At 39.5% G+C, this 27,969-nt stretch overlaps 1 protein-coding gene across 1 annotated transcript; it reads right to left on the bottom strand.

Annotated features, from left to right (window-relative positions):
- Window positions 1-1,937: 1,937 nt before the first annotated feature.
- Window positions 1,938-27,953, bottom strand: LOC120227477 (fatty acid desaturase 2-like protein FADS2B). The gene is made up of 6 exons (XM_039225588.1): window positions 27,633-27,953; window positions 13,954-14,064; window positions 10,946-11,143; window positions 9,349-9,450; window positions 4,577-4,702; window positions 1,938-2,027 (listed from the first exon to the last, which is right to left on the bottom strand). The coding sequence occupies exons 1-6, from the start codon at window positions 27,951-27,953 to the stop codon at window positions 1,938-1,940; spliced, it is 948 nt and encodes a 315-aa protein (XP_039081519.1).
- Between the last annotated feature and the right edge of the window lie 16 nt (window positions 27,954-27,969).

Below are 27,969 nucleotides of genomic sequence, written 5' to 3' on the forward strand. Positions count from 1 at the left end.
TGAGCATATTTTGGGGTTCCATGAAAGCCCACTTTGTGACCTGTCATGGGTTTAATATTGGTTAAAAGTAAAGTATTTTTGCTTATGATATATTATCATTATCAGAATTATTTAGCTTTCCTATTTTCTTTCAAGCCTGAATCCACATTCAGATCTATTACACACACACACACACACACACACACACACACACACGTGTGTGTATACATATATGTAATAGATTCAGATCTATCTATCTATGTACATACATATGATTTTCACTTATATTGGATGCAACTATCATCAAAGATTTCCAGTGGCTTGTCGTGTTGTTGTTGTTATTGTTTAGAAAAACCGAGAGAGAAAGTGAGCAGAGGAAGGGCAAGGAGAGACGGGGAGAGACCCTTGAGCAGGCTCCACATGTAGCATAAAGCCTAACTCAGGGCTTGATCTCACGACCCAGGGATCATGACCTTAGCGGAAAATAAGAGTTGGATGCTTAACCAACTGAGCCAACCAGGCACCCCATGTGACTTGTGTTATGAAGTAAATTTTTAAACATTTGGAGGATTGCTGAACTTCAAAAATTGATTAGAATTGCCATTGTAGAGGCACCTGGGTGGCTCAGTCAGCTGGGCATCTAAAGTCGGCTCAGGTCATGATCTCACAGTTCATGAGTTCAAGCCCTGCATCAGGCTTTGTGCTGATAGCTCAGAGCCTGTAGCCTGCTTTGGATTTTGTGTCTCCCTCTCTCTCTGCCCCTTCCCTGTTAGCTCTCTGTCTCACTCTCTCTTAAAAATAAATAAATTCTAAAAATTTTAAAAAAAATAAATAATTGCCACTGTAGGAGCACCTGGGTGGCTCAGCCACTTAAGCATCTGACTCAGTTTTGGCTCAAGTCATGATCTCACCATTCATGAGTTCGAGTCCCGTGTTCAGCTATGAACTGACGCATGGAGCCTGCTTTGGATTTTCTTGCTCCCTCTTTCTCTGCCACTTTCCTGCTTTCTCTCTCTGTCTGTCTCTAAAAAATAAATAAATAAACTTAAAAAAAGAAAAGAATTGCCACTGTACTGTCCACTGAGAAATGGAACAAAGTTCTATGTGTAAACAGTCATTATAGTCTGAGTGTGATATAAATGACACCAGTTTAGAAATTAAATGCTCTTCATCTTACAAAATACAATTTGAACAATGGAAAGTTTCTTTGTGTTAAAACATCTTTACAGTTGATTGTTCAAATAGTGGCTTTCTGTAAAAAAATTATCAAGATACTTTAGACTCTGTGTAATAGAATATCAATAAATTTTGTTGCTTGGGAAGTTTCAGTTACTATCTTAAAACAAAACAAAACAAAACAAAACAAAATAAAAAACCCAACCCAACCCAAACCAAACCAAATCAAACCAAAAAAACCATATATATGTGCTTTATATGTTTATATATACCTTTTTCTTTCTCTCTCACTATATATATGTGTACATATGTACGTATGTGTGTGTGTGTGTGTGTGTATACATATATCCACCTAGATATCTTCTGCAGATGTATATAGGTCATGGGAACAACCAGCTTTCTGTTTCTCACACACTCTACAGATGCCTTTTTATACCTGAGCCACTAAGTTTTCTGATTTCATAATGTCAATGTTTCCTCTCTCTCTTTCTTCCCTATCCAAATACCACTAATTTTTTTCTTCTTAGCAGGTGTTTAGTTGTTCTTGGATGAGAGTCCCCAATACAACACCCCTTGAATGGCATCTTGACTTCCAACCTTCTTGGAGCATCTACCAGGCCATTAAAAATCCCTATTTGCTTTTCCTCTATGTTTTTCAGATTTTTGTGCCAGGAAGTCCAAAATAAGGCATGCTGCTTTTCCAAGTCACAATAAAACATGGACCGGTCTCTCTGTGAGACCATTGCTGTTGTGCCGTCTGGCTTGCTTCAAGTATATGAGTGTTAGGGAAAATAGCTCCAAGGAGACTCACCCATGTAGAAATACAGGTGCTGCTTTTCATAGTTGATGTACATGATTTTCTTCTTGCCAAACTGAAAGGAGAGAGCATAAAGCTAAAATAAGAGATAATACTTGTTATCGTCATACTCAACAATATTGCTCTGTGTGTGTGTGTGTGTGTGTGTATTTAAAACTTCTATAGAAAGGGTCATATGATCAGAATTTGTTGGCTGTCAAACTTGAGACACTAGGACAACAATTGGAATAAGAGGAAATATTGCAGCATCTTTCTGCGTTAATTAAATGTGGGTAATTTTTGCATTTGACTATGGGGGTTGTGATTTTTTAAAATCCTATAGAAGCTATTTTAAAACATTTTGCCTTCTATGCAGTGAAGTGGTGATCAAAATGTTTCTCATACGTTTCTCATACGTTTTCCTAGCTCCTTTTAACTATCGTGTTTAGAATTCTGCTTGAAGCTAGTTTCCATCTCCATTCATTCATTCAACAGATTTTTATCAAATGTTCATGTGATAAAAGATATAGGCATGGCCCCTCTTATCTGTCCCATCTTTCCTTCTGTGTGTTCTCATCTTGGATCTCACACTGTGATGTATTATTTCTAAGGTGTAATGATATTACATAAAATTGAAATGCTGGGAATTTGATTAATTTTCTAGGAATCTCTTTAGTTACTTTAATATGTGCTCAGTGCATAAGGACAGCAAACATCTTGAGGGGAGCCATAGAGGTAATGGTTATATCTTCAGTACGTAGTAAACATACAGTAACTGTTTAGTTGAATGAATGAAAATGAAAATTTACCTCTGCTCTACATTTTTACTGTATGTTCACTTGGTCACAACACTAGGGGCAGTGCTTGATATCTGCTCTCCTCCATTTTGTTGATACCTCCCTTCCTACAGATAGTCTTCTTTTCATATTTGGATAGTAAGGTTGACCTTTCCTTCTCTTAGTGTCATAGATAAAAAGAAATAGCATGCTGATAATGTTAAAAGAGCTCTTTGCAATTACTCTCAAAGCTCCAGATATGTAAGTAGTGGAAAACATGGGAAAAAAGAGCAGGTGGAAGTTTCTGGGAGCTAACACACTTAGACGGAGGACTGATTTTGAGTATCACTCCAAAGGAGGGCTCTAAGTCTTCCAGAACATGAGCCCACGACGTGGCATGTAGAGTGTTTGAAGAAAATGGTAGAAAGACTGGCAACAAAGTGAGATGGAAGAAAAAGTTCAGGATTCACTAGAACCATTTTTGTAATGTAAAACAACTGAATTTTAAAGTTTAAATAATTTCAAGCATTGTCTCAGACAGTGGCTCTGAAACCATATTACACAGAACCCTAAGGCCTAGGGACATGTCCCAAAATCTGCTATAAAATGTATCATTTGTAAAGAGGCAGCATGTATATTGAACATAGCCTTAAAGAGGTCCTTCTGGGTACGGTCAGCCTGCTTCATAAAATTCAGTCAGACAAATCCTTCTCGCTCTGTGGGGGTGACTAAAAAATTCAAAGCGTCATGCTCATACTTTTGTTGATGAGCATAGGAGTCCACAAACATCAGAGAGGTCCAACTTATTTGTGGAGCCGTTGTCAAAAGCAACTGATTTGTAATCACAGCCAGAGATTCTTTTTTAATCTAGTCAAGAGATTGTTTCCTAATTTAGCTGGAGAAGAAGGTTCAGTCTTCTGAAACTAGGAAAACTTATTTACAAAAAGTTGCACAGTTTTTGGTTTCTGTAGCACAAAGTTCAGGCAGCAACTGACAGAGCTACATGCTTATTTTTAATAAAACTCCTAAATTGTTTCAGAAAATGGCAGCCTTTTTCTAAGCACCTGACTCAGGACCTATCATTTCTCCGGGGGAGGGGATCTTTCTGTAGTTATCCTTGTACGTCCTTTTTTGAAGTAAGATTTTCTCCTTAAAATTTTGGGAATAGTCCTTTACATAATGATTTTAAGTTGAGGTTAAAAAAAATCAACAACTGAGAAATTCTGGAGTCGACTCTCCGTTTCTATTGTTTAACAAATCCAAATAAGGGGTGACATCTCCAAGTGTCATACAAAGCATTTGGGCTGTGGTTCATGTATAAATGAACCAAGTGAACATGAACTCAGAATACCAGCACAGCCTTTTCTCACTGAGCTAAAATTAGTTGAGATAACTAGTTACTCAGATATTTATTACTTAGTACTTATTGGATATACTGGTATGTGTTCTCTGAAGGAATAAGCTTTGGAGAGTCATTGCCAATCTGGTTTCACTACCTAACACTAGCTTGTGTTGCCTCAAGGGTGGTGACGGCCACTGGGCAAGGACCTGTCTGTCACCAGAATTGCTCTAGCCAGGTGATACACATGTTATCATACCTTTTGCTATATGAGGTTTGTGTCATGTCCTTTAAGGCCATAGAATCACGTGCTCCACACCTACTTATATCCATACAGCCCCAAATTCAATTATTCCACATCTACATCCTGGACTTAAAAGAAGGAGACCCGCTCTGAGAAGGTGCTTGAAGTGGGAGCCCCCAACTCAATCTTTCTGGGACAAGACCATAGACATTTCCAGGAACCACTTCTGGGAACATTTCTCATGTGCTCATGAATTCTAAACATACCTTGACAGGTTGCAATTCTCCAAGCACGAAAAGTGCACCCGTATCAACATCTGGGTCTTTGGGGTAGATGTTTGTTTTTACGTGATGTTGCGAGTGTCGGTAATTCCACCAGGAGGTTGACAAGCCCTGAGGAGAAGAGAGGTTCCATTAGCTGCAAGGTGTTTCTCCTGAAATGTCCTTCACTCTCAGAGTTTTTTGTATGCATCTCCAAAGTCAAAGTAAGATATCCGAGCTTCTGGAACTTGCCCCCCAGACTGATGGGTCACAGAATGGCTTATTGGGCAGAGACTTTCCAAATCTATGAACAAATAATTATGCAATTCAGGAACACAAATTCAGACTAATTCCTGATCATGACAATTCACAAAAACCTGTGAAATGTAATGTTTTTCCATTCTTCTTTTTTTTGGGGGGGGGTCCCTCATTTAAAAAATTTCTTAAAATAAGTAGGACAGAGAATATTCTTATTTTACAAATAAAGAAAACTCAGCTCTAAATCTTTAAGTAGCTCTGGGGGGAAAAATGGTCCTGGGAGGCCTGCTTTAATCAGTATTTCAAAGAATCATGAATCTGAAATGATCTCTCAAGGGTCTTGGCTCAGAATATTGCATGTTCAGGCTTCTATGATCTCATATAAAATCCCTGAGAATAAAAATATGTTAAATGATGCTGAACTCAAATCCTCTGTAGTTAGGTTGCGGGTGATTTTTATCTCTCACAATGTCAGTGTGAAGGTCTCAATAGAGCTGGGTTTGGAAGCACATCAATGTGGCTTCATATGCTGGATGTATAAACACTGCTGTGTGGTTTGGGTAAATTTCACCCTCTTTGAGGTCCTATTCCATCTTCAGTAAAAGTGGTATAATGAAATTTACCTTCATGGGGTGTCTGGGGAGACATGAGATGATGTATGTAAAAAGTTGGCCTACTGAGATATTCAGTTTCCTTTCTCATGCTTGAAAGGGAAATCATTTTCAGGATGCCTGGGTGGCTCAATAGGTTAAGCTTCCGACCTCAGCTCAGGTCATCATCTTTGCGCAGGTCATGATCTCACGGTTTGTGAGTTCAAGCCCCGAGTCAGTCTCTGTGCTCTCAGTTCAGAGCCTGGAGCCTGCTTCAGATTCTCTGACTCATTCTCTCTCTGTTCCTCCCCTCATTGTGCTCCTTCTCTCTCTGTCTCTCAAAAATAAGTAAATGTATTTTAAAAAAAAAAAAAACTAATAAAAGATAGAATGGGAAATCACATTCTAAAAATTTCTCTGTGGGTGTGTCATGATATGTCAAACTGAACATGCACTCATCAACTTTTATTCCCCTTACAGGGTCTCCATGACACTCTGCTCTTCTCCCACCAAACTGCTACCACCCACTCACAATTGTGCACTTGCTCTTTTCGTCATTTATTTTGAAGTGCATCCCATGTGTCAGACACAGAGCCAGCATTTGAAATATAAAGTTAGACAAGATAAAATGGGGTTCCCATACTTATGAAATGTATAACCTAATGGGAGCAATACAGAAAAAAGGACACTGTGATAGGCAATGATTCACTTTGATAAATAAATCCTTTAGGAGACAGCATTTTGACTGTAGCCTCTCAATCAACAGTTATCTGTGGAAATAGGTAATAGGAGAGACAGGTTCCATTCATGATATGTCAGGGAGCAGATCTTGACAGCTCAAGGTCCTGGAACTTAGAACAGTGGTCAGAGTAATTGTGGGTGTGATCTAAAGCAGCTGGCTCCACTCACGCCTTTTGGTCTGGAAGCAACAATTGCCCTGGAGGCAAGAGGCAAGTGAAGATTATCAGCTGCATAAATTGCATATATGAACTAACCTCCGTAAGTCATTCTTCATTTCCAAGCTAAGTCCTTTCTTGGTGCAATATAAGGAATCTAAGCTTTGGTTGAAAGCCATTTTTTGGCCTGAATTCAAATCCTGCTACTAGGTATGTGTGGCCTTAGGCAGTTTCCTCCTCCGTGGAATGGATGAGAAAAAGGTTACCTGAAGTAACATGCTTGACACTCCTCTCCCCTAAATTATTTTAGGTTGCAGTCATGGAAACAGGATAGGCCAGATTTTCAAGGCAGACCTTAATATCAAATATTCTATGTCTTTGTCCCTATACTAATACTTGATTCTTATAGTTTTCAAACTGTGCATGCTGGGTGTTGGGGAAGGGGAGTTGAAAAATAGGCTACAGCGAGTCCTTTTCGATTTGAATATTGCACAGAAATCTGAAATATGTGCAGATATTTCATGATGTGCTTGCAGGAGGGCTCTTTTATTGTGCAAACACTGCAAAGGCCAGATATACATACTTACTAGCACATGTAGTGAATGAAACTTCCAAAAAAATCTTAATATCTGTGCTTTTCCACAGGGGAGAGTAAATTGGCGTGACATCAAGTCTTGAAATTTAAAATTATGATGTATGTAGAAGGTGATGTTGCTGCTTCTATTATAGTCTCCCTTGTTATCTCCCTCTCACCCACTTTTCCTTCCTACAGCTAGTTCTCTCTGCTGCACATGACTGAAGCCCATATTCATTTTGCTCACAAATCCCTGCTTTTGCCTGGAAATGCAGAGTATTCTCGATTTACTTTCAGAGCACTACCCATTTATTCTATTCATGAGGCATCAGGTTATATTCATTTCAACTCGTGTAAAACTGTTTCTGGCAACACAATTTATAGAAAGAGAGCTGTGTACAAATTTGAACAAATGGGAAAGCAGTGATTTTTTAAGGCACCAGCAAGGGTGGAGCTTGAAATATGACATCTACTGGCACCAAGTCAAACAGCAGTTACCTCCAGGACACATGAGTCTCCTTTTCCTCTGAGTTCCTCAAAATACGGTTGGGAGAGTGGGCAGGTCCATTACCTTAATTCTCACCAGGACATAAGAAACTGTCTTTGCTTTTATTCTATCGAAGATTTCTGAGTGGATACAAACACAATTTGTCCATCTAGCGCTAGTGGACACAGTACAGAAGTGTGTACCTACAGGAATATTCCAGTTACATGAAACTTATCACATAAAATGACAATGTGTTATTCATTCCATTTTCATTAACAGACAATTCTAATATGAATCGAGGTCCAGCTTTGTATTACTTATTCTACTTAGACTTAGTTTGCTCAGCTGGAAAGAGGGTTGTTAAGACTGTGAATTTAAGTATCTTCCAGTTCAATATAAAACCACTGTGTTAAAGCAAAACAAATAAGCTCTGAGTCAGTGCTTATGAGTTTTCCCAAAATGGGCTGGCTTGAATGCATGATTTGACTTAGTGGAAAGCTCAGAAGCATTTCCCACCATGTGGACCATACTACAGAGTCACTAAATCCTAGAATGTCATAGAAAAACAGACATCCAGTTTAGCTGTTAATGTTTGAGATGAGAATACTGAGAACCAGAGATAGAATATGATTCATTTGGGGCGCCTGGGTGGCTCAGTCAGTTAAGCGTCCAATTTTGGCTCAGGTCATGATCTCACAGTTCGTGGGTTCAAGCCCCATGATGGGCGCTGTGCTGACAGCCGGCTCAGAGCCTGGAGCCTGCTTCAGATTCTGTGTCCCTCTCTCTCGGACCCTCCCCTGCTCATGCTGTCTCTCTCTCTCTCTCTCTCTCTCTCTCTCTCAGAAATAAATAAATAATTTTTTTAAAAAATATATTTCATTCAAGATCACACAAGGAGTCCCATCAGAGTCAGAGCTAAATCCAGCCCTTAGCAGTCTTGTGCCATTACCTTGGCTCACCTGTCCATGTATCCATCCATCTACTCAATAAATGCTATTGAAGGCCTATGATGTGATAAACACTCCACTAGACACTGCACTGCAGTGGCACATAGGACAAAGCACCTGCCTTTCTGGAGTTTGGCTGGGGGGTACATGACCAACTGCCATCATCACCACTGCTTTTTCCAGTAGACTACTGGGATTTGCAACCCGTGACACTTGAACAGTGCCACCTGACCTTGTCCACTCTTTCTCTTTCTTTCTCTTCACTTTTTTTTTATCCCGCATCCTTCCCTTTACTTCTTCATAACCTTATCCTTCCAAGACTAATCAGCCTTGTTGACTTCCAGTAGGTTCCCAGCACTAAATGTTCAGACCCCTTCTACAAACATTCCTATTTAGATTTTACAGAACACATCTTCATTTATAAAAGCACAATTCTTCTCCTGTGAGGTCGTTTCTTAATGGAGTACCAGGGCCTGGGCCAAAGAGTTCATTGGGGTTCCAGAAATTTGGAATTTCCTAAATAAAAGTAAGCCTTTTCTCATAAAAATTTCAAATCCTATCATATCATATATATGTTTAAAGTTTATCATATCATATATATTTAAAGTTATGTTACATATTAGTATATATGTGTATATAGAGTATATATACATACAGTTTCTACATTTTTAGCATTTTGACATTTATTTGCCCAACTATTTGTACACAAACATTTTTCTATTAATATGAGTGCACAAACCAACTTGTTAACCGTTGCCTTAAGACATGATGTTTGAAGGGCGCCTGGGTGGCTCAGTAAGCTAAGCGTCCGACTTACACTCAGGTTGTGATCTCGCGGTTCATGAGTTCGAGCCCCGCATCAGGCTCTGTGCTGACAGCTTATGGCCCAAAGCCTGCTTCAGAGTCTGTGTCTTCCTCTCACACTGCCTCTCCCCTGCTCATTCTCTCTTTCTCTCAAAAATAAATAAAGATTAAAAAATGAAATGATGTTTGAGAATCCCATCATGCTCCATGAACCTCCTGTACCTTGAAATGACTCATCACAATTTTTTGCATCAGGTGGTTCCACTTGGACTTAGTAAACACGCAAAGGTGTCCAAAGTCATGCTGCAGAAAGAAACATTGAACCTAGAAGAGATGAAATTGTTGTTAGAGAAGTTGAGGAGTCAAGAGGAAATTAATATATGAGCCCATTCATAGATTCCAGGGCCCATTGGAGAAGAATGGTGGGGGATCTCATCTGATCCCAAGCCAAGTTCACTTTCTATTATTTCACACTTGTGTACCTTTGTACATGGGGTTCTCTGATTGCACTATTCTCTGATCCTAGAACACTTTCCTTGACACTAGCAAAACCCTCCAGTGAGGAGTAGAAAGAGTATGGCCTTTGGAGTCAGGCAGATTTGGGTTCTAAACCATTCTTTACCTGTATGTATTGCACAGATCCTGGCAAGTTAGTCAATGTACCTCTGAACCCCAGCTCTTTGTCTGATAAGTAGAGATAATCATACTTTACTCATGGACTATTGGACAACTTAAATACCTACAAAGCGCTTGGCTTATGCTAAGCATTAAACAAACGTTTCTTTCCTTTCCAGTTTCCAAAAGAATTGTTTTTCAAGGAATAAAGTAAGTTGACTTTTCAAGAAGAAAATTAACATAAAATTCTGGAATTAACATTGATGTTAATTTTCCATAAAAACTTCTCCAATTATTCCAATGAGAATTAATTGCCTCTTTCTGCTTCAACAACACATGCTGATTCCTCTCTTTGATATCAATGTCATTCTGTCACATAGTATGTTTACAAGTTTGAACATCCATCTCCAACAGTGGAAGACCCTTTTCCCAAGGGCAGGAACCAGGTGCATTTCTTTTGGTATCCACAACACAGCGTTGTGCTCACAGAAAGCCATGTTTAGAGATTCACACTTCATTCAAGAAGGATTTATCCAATGTTCTGTTATGTGCCAGTTGTTGATGATCATTTATGGTGGAATCCATATGTTTTTTTTTAAGTTTTTATTTAAACTCCAGTTACTTAACATGCAATGTAATATTAGTTTCAGGTGTACACTATAGTGATTCCACATTTCCATACAACCCCTGGTGCTCATCATGGCAAGCTCCCTCCTTAACCGCCATCACCTATTTTATCCATTTCCTACCCACCTCTTCCCTGGTAACTGTCAATTTGTTCTCTACAGTTAAGATTCTGTTTCTTGGTTTGCCTCTCTTTCTTCTTATTGATTGGGAAGATGAATAAAAGAAAAAGACGAGAGTTACATGGCTGAGAAATGACTTCAGTTACTGAACTGGTATGGATAAAATTGGGCAAAGATTAGCATCTGTCATAAATTATATACTTCCTATGTGCCAGTCACTGTGCTAGGTGTTTTACACATTAACTTGTTTGGTAGAGAATATTTCCATAAAAAATTGTTTCCCCCATTCTACAGACCAGAGTCTGGGTCTAGCAAGGTGTGGTAACTTGCTGGTGCCAGACACTGATTGGTAGCTTGCCAGGAAGTGTCAGGCAGCAGCTGGCACTGGTCTACACGGAGAAGAAGACACCCTGAACCTCCCCGTAAAGCCAATGCCTGGGTTGAGAACAGTTGCTTACCTGGGAAATTGCGAGAAGGAGAGAAATGAATACTGTCACAAGCCAGCCGCTGCCAAAATGCCACACCATTAGCCAAGCCAGGGTTTCTAAAATCAAGATCTGGGTGAAGAGAAGGAAGAAGAACACCGGGTTGACACTGAACATGTTCATGGCCTCTAGTGTTCTCCACAGTTCTTGGAAATCTTCCACCAACTGGGGCTGAGAAATAAATATTCACGGAAAGAATTAGTTCCCGCAAGGGAACACAAATGAACACAATTAATAATCTCTTTTATTATTTTTTATTACCTTTTTATTACTTTTCATTAAAATTTAATTACCTTAATTTTATGAATACAAATGTAAGGGTATTGATTGGGCAAAATTAAAAACATAAAAACCATGAACACACAAAACCTTTTAAAAAGGTTATGATAATATTTTTTTCAGGAGAAGAGAAAGATGACTAATGATTTGTAAACGGTTCCTAAACTGTTTTGGAACTCGGAAACAGTGGGGTTTGGGGTGTCTGGGAGATTATTGTGTCTAACAGTTGCCTTTTAAATCATCAGTATTGGTTCAGGTTGATTGATCAATTATGCCTCGGGGAACTGTGTTGTCTACATGGACCTGTGTTACACTACTTAGTGGTATAGAATTTTCTACATCAGCACAGTTCAATATGTGCAAAGAGTCCTTTCATTAAAGATAATGAGCATAGAAAAATATAGTTAACTTAGATGAGCTCAAAGGGTGACTTTCTTATGAGCTACTTGATGGATTCCTAGAAAAGGTAGGCTTTCTGGTGGCATTAGTGAATGTCTGCTGATGTGTATGTGTGTGCATGGGGGGGGGCGGTTATCTGGTCCAGTGTCTCTGTAACATGCATGTGTGCATGTGTGTGCACATGCAAGGCTAGCATTGGTTTACAAGCTTGCCAATGACCTGGAGAGTCAGTGCAAGGCCTGGGAAGGAATATTTCTCAGCTTAGTGACTGATGAGTTTGAACCCAGGACACATGACACAATGATCAAGGTGTAAGAACTAGAGCAAGATGGTTAAGATACAGAAAAGGAGAGAAATTTCCAGTATAAAAAGAAAGAACTATGAACAAAATTCTAACTGCAAAATTTTCATCGCAAAATTCATAAGTCCAAGTTTTAAAAGATCTTCTGCCTGGGGTCATCTCTCAAGCCCCCATCAACTTTGGAATGTCGGTGGCCCTGGATTAGTTTAAGAGGCAATTTCTAGAGTGCCTACCAACCTGACCATCTTTTCCAACTCATTTGTTGTACAGAGTAAGTGGTCAGCAAGTCCAAAAGAGCAACTGGTTTAAATCATCAACAAGTCATTGACAGACACGACTTCAACCCATGCTTCCTTACATAAGTGTCATGCTCAAACTAATTATGTATTTACATATAACTGAGTATTATGTATTTACACACACACACACACACACACACACACACCTGAGTATCCACACATGGATTAAACAAAATACACAGCAAACCTTTAGCCCAAAGTCCAAAGTCCAATATTATTTTAGATATGAGTGATTGCCTTATAATTCTCAGCCATTAGGGATTTTTCTTTTCCTTCAAGAAAATTTTACGAAAAACAAGCTTTGCATCACCTTCTTTTTTTTTTTTTTTTTAATCTATATACCCTCCTACCGTAAATGATGGGGACATATCGGGAGGTGTGTGAATTTCTGGTGCCACAGCTGAGTTCATGATAATGATAGTATCTCAACATTATTAAGCATTTACTACATTCCACTCTCCTAAGCACTTGAAGTGCCTTTAACTCTTTCAAGAATCCCTCAATATCTCCTAGGAGGTTGTGCTACTGTTGTTGCTATTTTACGGAGAGAGAAACTAAGCCATGGGGAGGTTTGGGGACTGGCCTGAACCCATACAAACGGTGGCAGGGCTGGGCTATGAATCTAAGCTATGAGCCCTTGGAGCCCTCATTGCCAAATTTAGAGCTCTGCTTCCTGACACCCAGCTGTGTGGGATGCACATGGATCTGAGCGGTGAGGCTAAGTGTCTGAGTTCTACACAAAACCAGTTCTGTGTCCTCAGATACTGCCTGTCCCTTGACAAGGTGGTTTCCTCATCTCTTGAAGCAGAAATAGAATCCTTATTCTATCCATCCCCATGGATAGAATACATGGGACAATGATACATGGGACAGCACTAGGTACAAATTGTTTTGGAAGAATTGCACGGGATGTAAGCAGTTTTTTAAAAATTACAAAAAAAGAAATGCTCACTATTAGATAAAATCCCTTTAAGCTTTATGCAAAATCATCGTAGTGAATGTCTAATCTTAAACAGACAGTGAACTTTGGAAGGCGGTATTTCAGGTAGCCAAGTATTATAGAAAGAAAGAGTGGCACCCTTCCTTGGGAATACCTAAGGGATTGGGTCCAGAAAGAAAGACTTGGAATCCCATTCTTTGCTACACTACCTATGAGACTTTCAGAAAGTTATTATTTCTCCTTGAACTATAATTTCAGCAAATGTAAAAAAAGGATACTGTTGGGGTATCACACCTTTCATTCAAGAGCTATTTATGGAGTCCCTACTACATGCTTAATCCTCTGCAGGTGGGTTCTTGAGGACACAGAGATAAGAAAAATATACATATTCCTTGTTTTCACGGAACATACTTGAGCAGAAAACACATACACAGACATCAGTTACAAGCAGTCACTGGGCGAAAAATTGTATCTGGATGTTTCCTGGCGTAAGGAGGTACTAGAGACATGGGGATTCTATTTGGAGCAAGACCAAACTTTTCCTTCCTTTCTTACACAGAGATTTTAAAACGCTGAGTATCGAAGGAGGGTGACATTGTTCTGAAATATGCAAAATCTACTCATTTTTGCTATTACAGGCTCCCCCAGGCATAATGGCAAGTTTCTCACAGAAAATGATCAATTCCTGGGTATGTGAGGAAATGATCAACTGGCTCTTGTCCACATCCCTCCACATGTTCCTGAGTCCTGAGACCTCACTCACGCTTTTGTTTCTCTCCTGGCTGGGCTCTTCCGGGGAAAGCTCTCCAATAAGCAGTGGCTTAAGATACAATTTTACGAGGTCAAGGTCCTGGTGCATGGCTCTGAAGATATCCTATAAATGACAGAGAATTGATAGAGGCTTAAGAGACATGTGTTTATCTATAGAACAGTTTCCTTCCTTACCTCATCCTGTGCCCATCTTGGGAATCAGCAGACTCTCAGATTTCTTCTAATCCCAGGTTGATGCTTCAACTTGAATAGTCAAAGTTACCTTTCGATTTTTTAAAAATTCTGTTAACATGTATTCATTCTTGAGAGATAGAGCATGAGTGGGGAAGGGGCAGAGAAAGAGAGGGAGACACAGAATCAGAAGCAAGCTCCAAGATCCAGGATCATGGCTCTGAGCCACCAGCACAGAGCCCGATGCAGGGCTCTAACCAAAAACTTGAGATCATGACCTTAGCCGTATCTGGATGTCACCCAGACCCCCGGAAAATTACCTTTTGAAATCCTGTATGAAAGCCTCTTGCTGGAGATCCCCCTAATTTCCCCAACACAGCCAGGATATTATTAAACATTGGAAATATCACGGTTTATTTTATAGAGCACCAAAAGATGTAGTGTTCTTGAATTAATGAGCCACGGTGAATCTTTTAAGGCCAACATCAGGCTTGGTGGAAGTTGCTCACACAGAGGCACAAAGCAACCACAAGTAGCTATGAAAATCATATCTCCCATTAAACCTCCCTCTTGGTTCTTGGCCAGAATCAAGAGGAAAGGGGCCTTTGAATTAAGTTATTTCCAAAAAACCAACCAACCAACCAAACAACAACAGCAAAACAATTGAAAGTTGACAATGGTAGTGTAGGACAAATGCACAAGATAGCACTGGAGCATAGCCCCCTGAGGTCTGGATTGTCTAAAGAACACATTCTTGGCAAAGTTTTTTAGTGATGGTAACTCATCGTTCTTTCTAAAAAAAAACCAAAAATGCTAAGGCAGTCTCTTCGAGGGTTGTAACAGCCAGGTACAAACAAGTGACCAGCTGTGCTTTTCCCTATCTCAGGTCCATGTTAAGTAGCACCTCATAGAGGCTTTGAGAAGCAGTGGTGGTTCTCATATACTACTCATATTTAGAAGTAAGAGATACTCTCTTCACTCCTAGGGATTTAAACCATTTTTGGAAAAGGAAAATTCTCCAAGAGGTAGATGCTAGACTTTCTGCTATTGTGGCTTTGGCTACAGGAGTGATTGCAAATGAGGAAATATAACCAAGATCATAACTTGAATATGCGAAGCCAAACACATGACTCTAAAGCTCTGGTGTTCCATAGTACTGACTAAGACAATGAATCCTGGAATGGTCTTCCTGCCCCTAAATTCTGGTTTTATACTCACTAGCTCTGGAATTGTGGACAAGTCTCTTGACCTTCTCTGTGCTTCTATCTTCTCTAACATAAGGGTGATGGTAATAGCCAAGCAATTCATAAAGCTATTGTAGGAATTAAGCAAATCAACATATTAGCCATAGTTCTTGTGTGTATACATCTAGTGCTAAGAACTGAATACCTACATTCTCTTCTATACAGCAGAGATTTTCTTCCTATACTCTAATACCTAATGTGGTATGAACTCTGAATTATTTTAGTAAATATAATGAATCTTCCATCTACAACGTGTAAAGCAACATTAGATACACCTAAGAACTACATAGAAGCCTAAATTATAAGACGGTATTTATATAATGAATACCATTAACTACAAGGGTGCAATATCAACTCTTTAGACTTCTCTTAAAGGTCTCTAGATTCAATAAGGAAAAATGGGCTTTGTATTTGCTAGAACTAGTACAGTCTCTACTGTCCATTCTGCTTCTGCATACTTCCTCTGACTCACTTGGGAAATTATGCACTATATAATTTCAAAGGTATTTCTTTTTTTTTTTTTTTTTTTTTTTTACAAATAGTTTATTGTCAAATTAGTTTTTACATAACACTCAGTGCTCATCCCCAAAGTGCCCTCCTTCATGCCCATCCCCCCCTCCCCCCCACATCCATCAGTCCTCAGTTTTTGTCAGCATTCAAGAGTCTCTCATGGTTTGCCTCTCTCCCTTTCCCCCACCATTTCCGCCCTTCTTCTCCCCCTTGGTCCTCCGTCAAGTTCCTCCTAATCCTCCTATANGCAAACATATGGTATTTGTCCTTCTCTGCCTGACTTATTTCGCTCAGCATAACACCCTCAAGGTCCATCCATGTCGCTACACATGGCCAGATTTCATTGTTTCTCATTGCCATGTAGGAATTGCCTGAGGGATCAAAGGTATTTCTTAACGGTCACATTCTCCAAGTCTAAAACTTAGTTCCCCAAACCATTAAGAGAGCCATTCAGAGATTAAGGTGATTAAAGAGAGGGCAAGATGGCGGAGAAGTCAGGAGTTTGCTATATTCTGTCTGCATCTTTCAAACAAAGAAGGGTTGAGGCCAAAAAACTCTGAACGCAAGAAGCTGGGAGGAAAGGAGACAGAGTCCACTAAAAAGACAGCTTCATAGGTGCATGATTGTGAACTCAGGAAGACAAAAACTAGCTGGGACATGGAGGCAAGGAGGGGAGGGAGTCGCATCTGCGGAGAGACAAAAATAAGAAAATAAAATAGCTGGGGAATCTTAGAACAGTCCCTGGAAGGGAGGAAAAAAGCATGGCTGAGACAGAGAGGAATTGTATCACTCCATCTCTAGCTGCAAGTCTTTCAGAGAGAAAGCCCGCTTATAGTCACGGAGATTTCTTTCGGCTTGTGCAGGGGGATCGCAGTCGCGGTCAGATTCAAGAGGAGCCAGCCCCATAGTCGATCCTCCGATCCCCTAGTAGAAATCACCTGGGCTTGCAGGATTATACTCCCAGGCATATTATTATTGCAAACTGAGTAAGATTTGGAAACGAGGCTGGACATGGGACATAAAACACGGCCCACCTTGGCCACGTCCACAGCACAGTGAAATCGGACCCAAAAGAGTGCTTTGCAACGCCTGGTTTGAGAGTGGACAGTGGGGTTGCCATTTTTCTCCCCACAACCACTGAGGCAGGGCCGAGGGAGCATAGTGGAGACGAGACCTGCTTGCACCAAACCATGCCCATCTGCACTACACAGCTGCTTGGTTACCTGAACCTGGATATGGAAGCAGCCCTCCCCCAAGAGCAACACTGACGCATTGCTGGATTAACTTGAGATCAATTGTTGCTATTCAGACAAATATTTTCCTTTATCTGGTCCATTTTTCTCCCTTCCTCTGGACCCGGTTTTCTGGATATAGTTTCGCTGAAACAGGCATATAGAATCCATTCGCTTGATGCATGTTCTATCTCCATCATTACCTACCTTTCTCTCTCTCTGAAATAATCAGAATATATAGTTTCTCTGGGTAACATTATTTTCATTTTTTTCTCCTTCTTTTTTTCTTTCTTTTCTTTTATTTTTACCTCCTGCAGTAGTCTCCTTTCTCTTTATCTGAAATAAGCCTTTTAGTCTCTCTGCCTAGTCAACATTCAACTTCTCTTTCTTCACACACTTGTTATTTCTCTCTTTGTATATGCTTCTCCCTCAACACACTCACTACTCGTCATTTGTAGATGAGATTTCTGGTTTTATGCTTTTAGGCTGTCCTTTGTCTTTTGCTATTTTTGTTGTTTGTTTTTTGTGGTATTTTTGTTTGTTTTGTTTTGTTTTTCCTTTTTTCCTTTCGTTTGCTGGTTTGATTTGTTTGTTCATGTGAGTGTTTTCCTCCCTGTTTGTCTGTCTGTGTTCTTTTCCAGGACAACCTCAAGAAACAAGCCAAAGTACACAGAGTAGAGAGTATGAGTACAGAAACAAAATAACCCTACGAGTACAGAAATAAAATAACTAAAGTCCCAAAAGGAGACACCAAGAGACACCATTAAAAGAAATACATGAACAGAAAGGCTGTGGACAGTCAATAAGCCTCCTTTAAGATAACAGAACTCTCAGGTAGAGAGTACATAATAATCTTTTAAAACTGACAAGAAAGGGGCATCTGGGTGGCTCATCAGTTAAGTGTCCGACTTCGGCTCAGGTCATGATTTCACGGTTCATGGGTTCAAGCCCCACGTAGGGCTCTAAGCTGCCAGCTCAGAGCCTGGAGCCATTTATGATTCTGTGTCTCCCTCCCTCTCTGGCCCTCCCGTGCTCGTGCTGTCTCTCTCTCTCAGAAATTAAAAAAAAAAAAAACATTATAAAAAAACTGACAAGAGGAAGAAAGCTAGTCAAAATGACAAACGGAATAACTCACCTCTAAAGAAATTCTGGGAAGAAGTGATGGCTAAATGATTGCAGAAAACAGAGATAAGCGACATAACTGAACAATAATTTAAATCAATAGTCATAAATAAATCAATGGGCTTGAAAAAGGCATGGAAGACATAAGAGAAGCTATTGTTACAAAGGCTATAAAGCTTAAAAATTATTGTGATGAATTTAAAAACCTATAAAAGAGATGCATAACAAAATGGAGTCGTCCAATGCACGGGTTGAAGAGGCAGAGAGAATAGGTTAATTAGAAGACACAATAATAGAAAAAGAGAAAGCCAAGAAAAAAAGAGATAAACTGATCCAGGAGCACAAAAGGAGAGTTCGAGAACTGAGTGATACAATCAAACAGAATAATAAAGAGAGAGAAGAGAAAAAGAGAGAGAAAGGCGCTGAAGGGGTACTTGCACAAATTACTGCTGAGAACTGCAGCAATCTGGGGAAGGAAACAGACATTGAAATCCAAGAGGCACAGAGAACTGCCCTCAGACATAACTTGAATCAATCTTGTGTATGACATATCATGGGGAAACTGGCAAAATATAAGGACAAAGAGAATTCTGAAAACAGCTATGGATAAAAGCGCCATCACATAAAAAGGGAAACCTATCAGAGTAGCTGCAGATCTACTGAAACGTGGCAGGCCAGAAAAGAATGGCAGGAAATCTTCAATGTGATGAACAGAAAAAATATGCAGCCAAGTATCCTCTATCCAGAAAGCCAGTCAATCATAATAGAAGGAGAGATAAAGGTCTTCAAAAATATACAAAAATAGAAAAAATTCATCATACTAAACCAGCCCTACAAGGAATCCTAAGCGGGACTCTATGAGGGAAATGTTGCAAGGAATACAAGGTACCAGAGACACCACTACAAGCATGAATCCTACACAGAACACAATGACTCTCCAACCATATTTTTCAATAATAACTCTGAATGTAAATGGACTAAATGCTCCAATCAAAAGACATAGGGTAGCCGAATGGATAAAAAAGCAAGATCCATCTATTTACTGTCTACAAGAGACTCATTTTAGACCTGAGGACACCATCAGATTGAAATTAAGCGGATGGAGAGATATCTATCATGCTACTGGAAGCCAAAAGAAAGCTGGAGTAGCAATACTCATATTGGAAAAATTGGATGTTACGTAAATGCAGTAACAAGGGATGAGGAAGGGCATTATATAATAATTACAGGGTCTATCCAACAGGAAAAGCTAACAATTTTAAATGTCTATACGCTGAATATGGGAGCACCCAAATATATAAAACAATTAATCATAAACAGAAACAATCTTATGGATAAGAATGTGCTATGGCAACGAACTTTAACACTCCACTTACAGCAATGGATAGATCAACTAGACAGAAAATCGCTAAAGAAACAATGGACTTGAATGACACATTGGACCTGATGGGCCTGAGAGATATATTTAGAACCCTACATTCTGAGGCTACAGAATTCTCTTTCTTAGGTGCGCATGACACATTCTCCAAGATATATCACATACTAGGTCATAAAACAGCTCTCAATAAATGTAAAAGAACTGAGATCATACCATGCACACTTTCTGATCACAATGCTAGGAAACTTGAAATCAATCACAGGAAAAAGTCTGGAAAATCTCCAAAAACATGGAGGCTAAAGAACATCCTACTAAAGACTAAAACAGCCAATCAGGCAATTAGAGAAGAAAATTAAAATATATGGAAACAAATGAAAATGAAAACAAAACAATCCAAACTCTTTGGAATGCAGCAAAAGCCATCCTAAGAGGAAAGTACACTGCTCTCCAGGCCTATTTCAAGAAAATAGAAAAAGCCCAAATACAAAAATCTAACAGCGCACCTAAAGGAACTTGACGCAGAGCAACAGGAACACCCCAATCCCAGAAGAAGAAGAAAAATAATAAATATCAGGATAGACATAAACAACATAGAATCAAAAATAAAATAGACCAGATCAATGAAACCAAGAGTTGTTGTTTTTTTTTTTTTGAAAAAGTAAACAAAATTGATAAATCTCTAGCCAGGCTTCTCAAAAAGAAATGAGAGAGAACCCAAATAGACAAAACCATGAATGAAAATGGACTTATTACAACCAATCCCTCAGAAATACAAGCAATTATCAAGAAATACTATGAAATATTATATGCCAAAAACTGGACAATCTAGAAGATATGGACAAATTCCTAAACACACATGCACTACCAAATTCACACGGGAAGAGAGAGAAAATCTGAACAGACCCATTAGTAGTGAAGAAATTGAACCAATTATCAAATATCTCACAACAAATAAGAGCCACGGGCCAGACGGCTTCCCTGGGGAATTCTACCAGACTTTTAAATCAAAGTTAGTATCCAATCTTCTCAAGCTATTCCAAAAAATAGAAATGGAAGGAAAATCTGGACTCATTCTACAAAGCTAGCATCGTTTTGATTCCCAAACCAGTCAGGACCCAGCAAAAAAGTGAAACAGATCAATATCCTTGATGAATATGAATGCACAAATCCTCAACAAGATACTTGCAAATCGAATTCAACAGCATATGAAAAGAATTATCCACTATGATCAAGTGGGACTCATTCCTGGGTTATAGGGCTGGTTCAATATTCGCAAATCAATCAATGTGATATATCACATCAACAAAAGAAAAGATACAAACCGTATGAATCTGTCAATAGGTGCAGAAAAAACATTTGACAAAATACAGCATTCTTTCTTAATAAAGACCCTCGAGAAAGTTGGCGTAGAAGGAAACTACTTAAACATCATAAAACCCCTCTATGGAAGCTGTCAGCTAACATCATCCTCAATGGGAGAAAACTGAAAGCTTTCCCCCTAGGATCAGGAACATGACAGGGATGTCCACTCTCACCACTGTTGTTTAACACAGTGCTGAAAGTCTTGCATCAGCAATCAGACAACAAAAGAAATGAAAGGCATCAGAATTGGCAAAGAAGCAGCCAACCTTTCACTGTTCACAGATGACATGATACTTACTCTACAAGGAAAACCCAACAGACTCCACCAGAAGCATACTAGAATGATCCATGAATTGAGCAAAGGTGAAGAGTACAAAATCAACGTACAGAAATTGGTTGTATTTTTATACACCAATAATGAAGCAACAGAAAGAGAAATCAAGAAACTGATCCCATTCACAATTGCACAAAAAAAAAAAAAAACATAAAACACCTAAAAATAAACCCAACCAACGGGGTAAAAGGTCTGTGTGATGAAAACTATAGAAACCTTATGTAGGAAATTGAGGAAGACACAAAGAAATGGATAAACATTCCATGCTCATGGATCAGAAGAATAAATATTGTTAAAATGTCAATACTACCTAAAGCAGTCTACACATTCAATGCAATCCGAATAAAAAATGCAACACCATTCTTCTCGTAACTAGAAAAAAGGATCTAAAATTTGTATGCAAAGACAAAAGACCCCGAATAGCCAAAGAAATATTAAAGAAGAAAACCAAAACAGGAGGCATCACCATTCCAGACTTTAGCCTCTACTACAAATCTGTAATCATCAAGACACTATAGGATTGGCACAAAAAGAGACATGTAGACCAATGGAATAGAATAGAGAACTTAGAATTGGACCCACAAATGTATGGCCAAATAATCTTTGACAAAGCAGGAAAGAGTATTCAATGAGAAAAAGACAGCTTCTTTAACAGATGTTTCTGGGAGAACAGGACAGCACATACAAAGGAATGAAACTAGATCAGTTTCTTACAGCATACACAAAAATAAACTCAAACTGGATGAAGGACCTCAATGTGAGACAGGAAACCATCAAAACCCTAGAGAAGAAAGCAGGAAACAACCTTCTTGACCTTAACTGCAGCAACTTCTTACTTGACACATCCCCAAAAACAAGGAAATCAAGAGCAAAAATGAACTATTGGGACCTCATCAAGTAAAAATCATCTGACGGCAAAGGAAACAATCAATAAAACTAATAGGCAACTGATAGAATGGGAAAAGATAGTTGCAAATAACAAATCAGTTTAAAGGGCTAGTATCCAAAATCTATAAGGAACTCACCAAACTCCACATCCTAAAAACAGATAATCCAGTGAAGAAATGGGCAGAAGACATGAACAGACATTTCTCCAAAGAGGACATCCAGATGGCCAATGGACACAAGAAATGATATTGAGCTTCCCTCATCATCAGTGAAATAGAAATCAAAACCACACTGTGATACCACCTCACGCCAGTCAGAGTGGCTCAAATGAACAAATCAAGAGACTATAGATGCTGGTGAGGATGTGGAGAAATGGGCACCTTCCTACGCTGTTGGTGAGAATGTAAACTGTTGCAGCCACTCTGGAAAACAGTGGAGACTCCTCCAGAAATTAACAATAGAACTCCCCTGGGACCTCCAATAGCACTGCTAGGAATTTACCTGAGGGATACAGGAGTGCTGATGCATAGGGGCACATGTATTCCAATGTTCATAGCAGCACTCTCAACAATAGCCAAATCATGGAAAGAGACTAAATGTCCATCTCAAGTCTCAGAGAAGAGAAACGTCTTACGCAAAACGCCACAGTAAATAGGTAAATAGTAGAGCTGGGATTTGAACTAAAGGCTATGTGATTTTAAAAGCCACGAAGCTATAAACGTTTATTCCAGCCTTAACACATATAATTCTGTGTCTGAAAGGCCTCTCAGGAGAGCAGTGATGCCAGATTGTTTGGATGATGCTGAAATCAGTATGTATCTGCGGGGCAGATAGTAATGACGTCTCTCCGCATGAGGTCTTAATCCCCTGAATCACTTTGCTTCTGGCTCCAACCGACCTCTCCAGGCTTACCTTTCACTGCCACTACCCTTCATGAACCATCTTGTCCACCAAATCTGACTTCTCCTCATTCCATAAATATTCCATGCCTGTCTATTGTTCTGAAGTTTTTCATATACTATTTCCTTGGTCTTGACTGCCTTCCTCCATCCTCTCTCTATAAAAACTTCTCCCCACCCTTCAAGATTCATATTAATATTGTCTCCCTCTAGCTCAGGAAAGTTATTTATGATTTCTTCTAGACGCATGTAGCCCCTGGAACTTTTAAAATTGTATTGTAATGAAATTGTGTACTTGTCCCTTCTCTAGTGGTTTCGGTATTTTTCTCATCCGAAATTTAGTATAATCGATATGTAGCATTATTTGGATTCAGGTGTGCAACAGAATGATTTGATATTTGTATGCATTGGAAAATAATCACCACAATAAGCCTGGTTAACATCAACCACTTTACATAGTAACTAATTTTTTTCTTGTGATGATAACTATTAAGACTTTTTTTAATTCTGGCATTCTAAAACCTTATGGAGGATCTAGCATACTAGCTAACTGTTTAGGCTTTGAAAATAAGATCAAATAAATCAATAAGCGATTGTATGCTTTGTATTATATTCAGTTTGTCTGGGGTGGGTTGAAATTTTCCAAATTCAGGAAAGAAAACACCATTGGCAAATACATATATACACACAGTCACAAAGCAAGAGAACTACAACATGGATTTTGATTTACTTACCCTCGAAAAGCTCACCAGAATAGTCAGCACCCAACCACGTACTCATTCTCACTTCTTCGAGTGATTTCTGTTATGCTTACCCTTCTCATTTTTCATGTGCTCCAACCAAGGCAAAGACTAGAACTAGTCCCCTCATTTTTTGGGTAGAGCATGAGTTGTGAATATGTCAGTTCATAAGGAATGCCCTCTTACCCTTTTTCTTGGGAGAAAGCCATTTTGCAATGGAGAATGGTCACTTGAAGTTATTCAGATTCCCCTTCACCCACAGGAATAAACAGGGTTACTTTTGTGTTGCAACTCATTTTATTGCTCAAGAGCTTTCATTATTTGAAAGCTTCTACCAAGTGAAATTTTTTTCTGTAATAATTTCTGTGGAGCTACAACCCTGTTTCTCTGTTTCTCTCTCTCTTTCTCTCTCTCTCTCTCTCCACACTCCCCCCCCCCAAATCTGCTCATCCTCCTGGCTTCCCTATCCTGTCATCGATGTAGCCATTAGTCCCTATGTCACATATGCACAAGTCAGCCAGACTGCTTCTCCCTGATTACTAAACCAGTCACTCACCACATTTTATAAATTGTGTCATCTAAACATCCTTTGCAGCCATCCCCTCTGTTCCTTTCCTGTGGTCAATGCCTTGTTCAGACTGTCAATACATTCCCTAGGCTCCCTCCTTAATTTTGGCTGACTCCTCTTCAGTTTAGCCTTTACTTGGCTGCCAGGCTGGCTTTTCTGAAAGAAGGTATTTCCTCATGGCCCATCTTCACCTGTTAGCACCTCAGCACCCCACTCTACTTCTCCACCTATTTTCTGCATTAATCATTGTTCCAGTGAGAACCAGATTCTTTAAGAAATGTTGACAACCTAGAGAAGATACAACTAATGATTACTGATTATTACTTTCCTTTCACTAATACTTAGAAATACAGGTTGGTTTTGTTGTGGTGATTGGGGGTGAAGAGGGATGCTGACTAGGGTAGTGTCATTACATGTAGTGGAAGAAGTAGAAGAAGACATGGCTCAGATTTCAACACCCTTCCTCTGCTTCCCTTTTCTCTTTTCTTTCTCTCCTTTCTCTTCTTTCTTTCCTCCCCATGGCATGATAGTCATTGAGCACTTGCTACATACCAATATTGTCCTAAAAAGAAAGTGAATAAGTTGGGATGCTCATTCTGGCTGGGTCGTTACTCCTAACGTGAATCCGATTTTCACTCCACGTATGTGCACATCCCCTCTTCCTTCTGCCCTAGCCTTACCTCCATCGGTTCCATACCATCTTTTGGGAGATGCACATGGCTCTGCTGTCTTTTACATGGTACCCCCTCTGAATAGCTGGATGGACTTTTCTATATTTCTTCTAAGTGGTCGTCATCCTTTCCCAGTCATATTGACCTTTGGCCTTCATTAGAAAGAACTCAAGTTTCTCAGTGTCCTACGTAGAATGTGGTGTCCAGAGATAAAAAGTGGGTTGACCACCACACAGGATACTTAACTTGCTTTCCTTCTTCTGGAAATGCTGCACATGTATTTATTCCTTTCACGTCCAGGAACATATTATTGCCTTACATGAAGCTTGTGCCCAATTATTGTTTCATATGCATGGCTTGTCCTCAAATGCCTTGCCATCTTCATTTAATACTTGCAAAACAGCCCATGAAATGGATATATTGATAACTATATAATCAATTCTTCTTGGACTTACAGGTTGTTTCTGGCTTTTCTCCAAAAAACTCTCATCACATTAGAAGACTGGGCCAAGACTGTAATTTTTACCACTGCATCTTTAGTTTTAAATCATATAGTTTAAAAACAATCAGACAACTCAGATGGGAAATAACTGGAGTTGATGTACCGATTTTGTTTTATGGAATCTTTTCTTTGGAGAAATTAGAATCCATCTCAGAAGAACTAAGGAAAATAAAACAGAAGATCTGCCATTTTCTTCAGTGCCTAATCAGTCCCAAACACCATCAATACTACTGACTTTCACAAGACTAACATGTAAGTATTATTATCCCCACTTTCTAGATAAAAAAGCCAAGTCTTGAAGAGCTTCAGCACCTTCCTCAAGACATTCTTAGTAAGTGGGAGACCTCAGAAACAGCAGTGCCTTTTTCATTCCCAAATCTGTACTCTTAATTATTATGCTGGGCCTTTAACAAGGGTTTTAGAATGGCTGACTACATGAATGAGTTAATTAATGATCTCGTGGGAAAGACTATCATTATTCACCTTTTATAAGGAGGGTGGAAGCTCGGAGGAGAGTTTCCATGCAAATAAAAGAATGGTGCTCTCGTCTGGGCTGATGCTGCCATGGGTTGAAGGCCAGCTCACAGAGACTATCCTTTTTTTAGGTCCAAAGCTGTATTTCAGGGCACACCTTGCAAACACCTCTTAGGCTGTAGAGTAAGCTTCTGATTGTAGGTCCCTTCTGTCCTGCCCTCCTTCACTAGAGAGCATGATGCTTATCCACCATGGGACCCTCTGTTCACAATAAGATGAAAAAAAATATAATCAAGATATCTAAGCTGGAGGTAAACAGGAAATAATAATCACACCTCTGAGGCTATGGATACCAGCGAGATACATCATAACAGTTAAAATTTGATGAAACTTTATTAAATGTTTGGCATTGTGCTAAACACTTTGCAAGCATTAGTCCCATATACCATAATCCAGTTAGATTGGTAAAGTCATTTCCATTTTGCCAATGATGAAACAGGCTGCGAGTATGTCAACAACTTTCCCACATTCACATAACCAGCAGGAAAGCCAAAGCTCCCTGAATTCTAAGTAGCTATGGGGTTTTCCATTTGTCAGAACTCTTCGGGAGCCTCCCATTCCTCTTGAACCATCTTCCTTCGCAAGAATCTTTTTGCTGAACATTTTGGATTTACTTACCTAAAGTACACGTCTAACTATGCTTAGGATACTTCCTCTTAAGATATGAATACGAACAAGGTATGGGTATTTTCTTCTAAAGTCCTGATGATTTCTATTTTATTAGTTAATTCCTCCTTGTTGGCTAGAATTGGATGCTGAATCCTCTTTTCCTAACCTCTGGGAGATCAACATCATAAATATCTACAGATCCATCAGCTCAGCTGTCTAAAGCTGAATGAGCTTGATAGTTATTTCCAAGTTGGTTGAAGGCCTGCATCTTTGCCAACACATTGTCCGAGTCTGATTCTGTGATTTGGATTAGAAAAGCACTATCCTTAATTGTAGGTTTACCTTATTGTCATTTGCAGCAGTTTGATGCCTATCAGATGAATTATTGCCTTTCTTTCACACACCCCATTTATAAGAGTTTGAGAAATTTCTAGCTTGGAACAGATATTATTTTAACTAGCTTTTACTCAGCTATTTGCAACTTTCTTCTTAAAAGACACTGACAGATGGTAACCACACTTGTGGTGAGCACAGCATAATGTATAGAGTTGTTGAATCACTATACTGTACACCTGAAACTAATGTAACATTGTCTGCCAACTATACTAAAGAAAGAAAGAATGACTCAAAATCAAACAAAACAAAACACCAATAACAAAACCAAATCCAAAGTTCAAGGACAGTATCCACTGTCAACATCTGAGCTCATCCCAAAGCAAGAGCTAGAACTTGAGGCTTAATTTGCTTTCAGATTTTTGCTGTATATGAATCCTGAAGAATTGGTTTGAGAGGAGATGGGCAATTGTGGAGTTTGAGCACATACTCAAAATGGTTTTGGGAAGAGAGCCAAGACGCAGCCAACCACCCGCCAGCGGAAAGACAGAAGGCAGAGCTTTGAGTTCCTTACCGTGGCGTCTTCCCCAGCACAGTGGTTGAGGACTCGGCTCCCCCCTGGATGCCTGTTGGCCCAGCCAGTAACATCATAGACCTTGCGATTGATCACCAGCCACTGATCAGCGTCCTGATTGTGCTTCTGGATCTCCTGCCAGCTGTACACGTTGAGACTTTTTCTGGGCATGCCACACTTCCCATTTGCCTCCTGCTTTACGGAGACCTCGCCTCTCCCATTTGCCACTCGTTTCCCATTGGCTTGATACTTCTCACCCAGGTATTGCTGACCCTCTCCTACAAGGCTCCCATTACCTGCATGCTTGTCTTCAAACTTCATTATCACTGCCCCCTTG

Source organism: Hyaena hyaena, unplaced genomic scaffold (genome assembly GCF_003009895.1).
Source record: "Hyaena hyaena isolate Hyena2069 unplaced genomic scaffold, ASM300989v1 scaffold_2387, whole genome shotgun sequence".
Taxonomy (NCBI): domain Eukaryota; kingdom Metazoa; phylum Chordata; class Mammalia; order Carnivora; family Hyaenidae; genus Hyaena; species Hyaena hyaena.

Bases quoted from the DNA above. Each gene is read 5' to 3' on its own strand.
- LOC120227477 (XM_039225588.1), bottom strand. From the start codon at position 27,953: ATGAAGTTTGAAGACAAGCATGCAGGTAATGGGAGCCTTGTAGGAGAG. The intron at 11,144-13,953 runs GTGAGTGAGGTC...TTTATTTCTCAG, and splicing joins GCCAGGAGAGAAACAAAAGC to CCCCAGTTGGTGGAAGATTT. The intron at 9,451-10,945 runs GTAAGCAACTGT...CATCTCTTCTAG, and splicing joins TCCTTCTCGCAATTTCCCAG to GTTCAATGTTTCTTTCTGCA.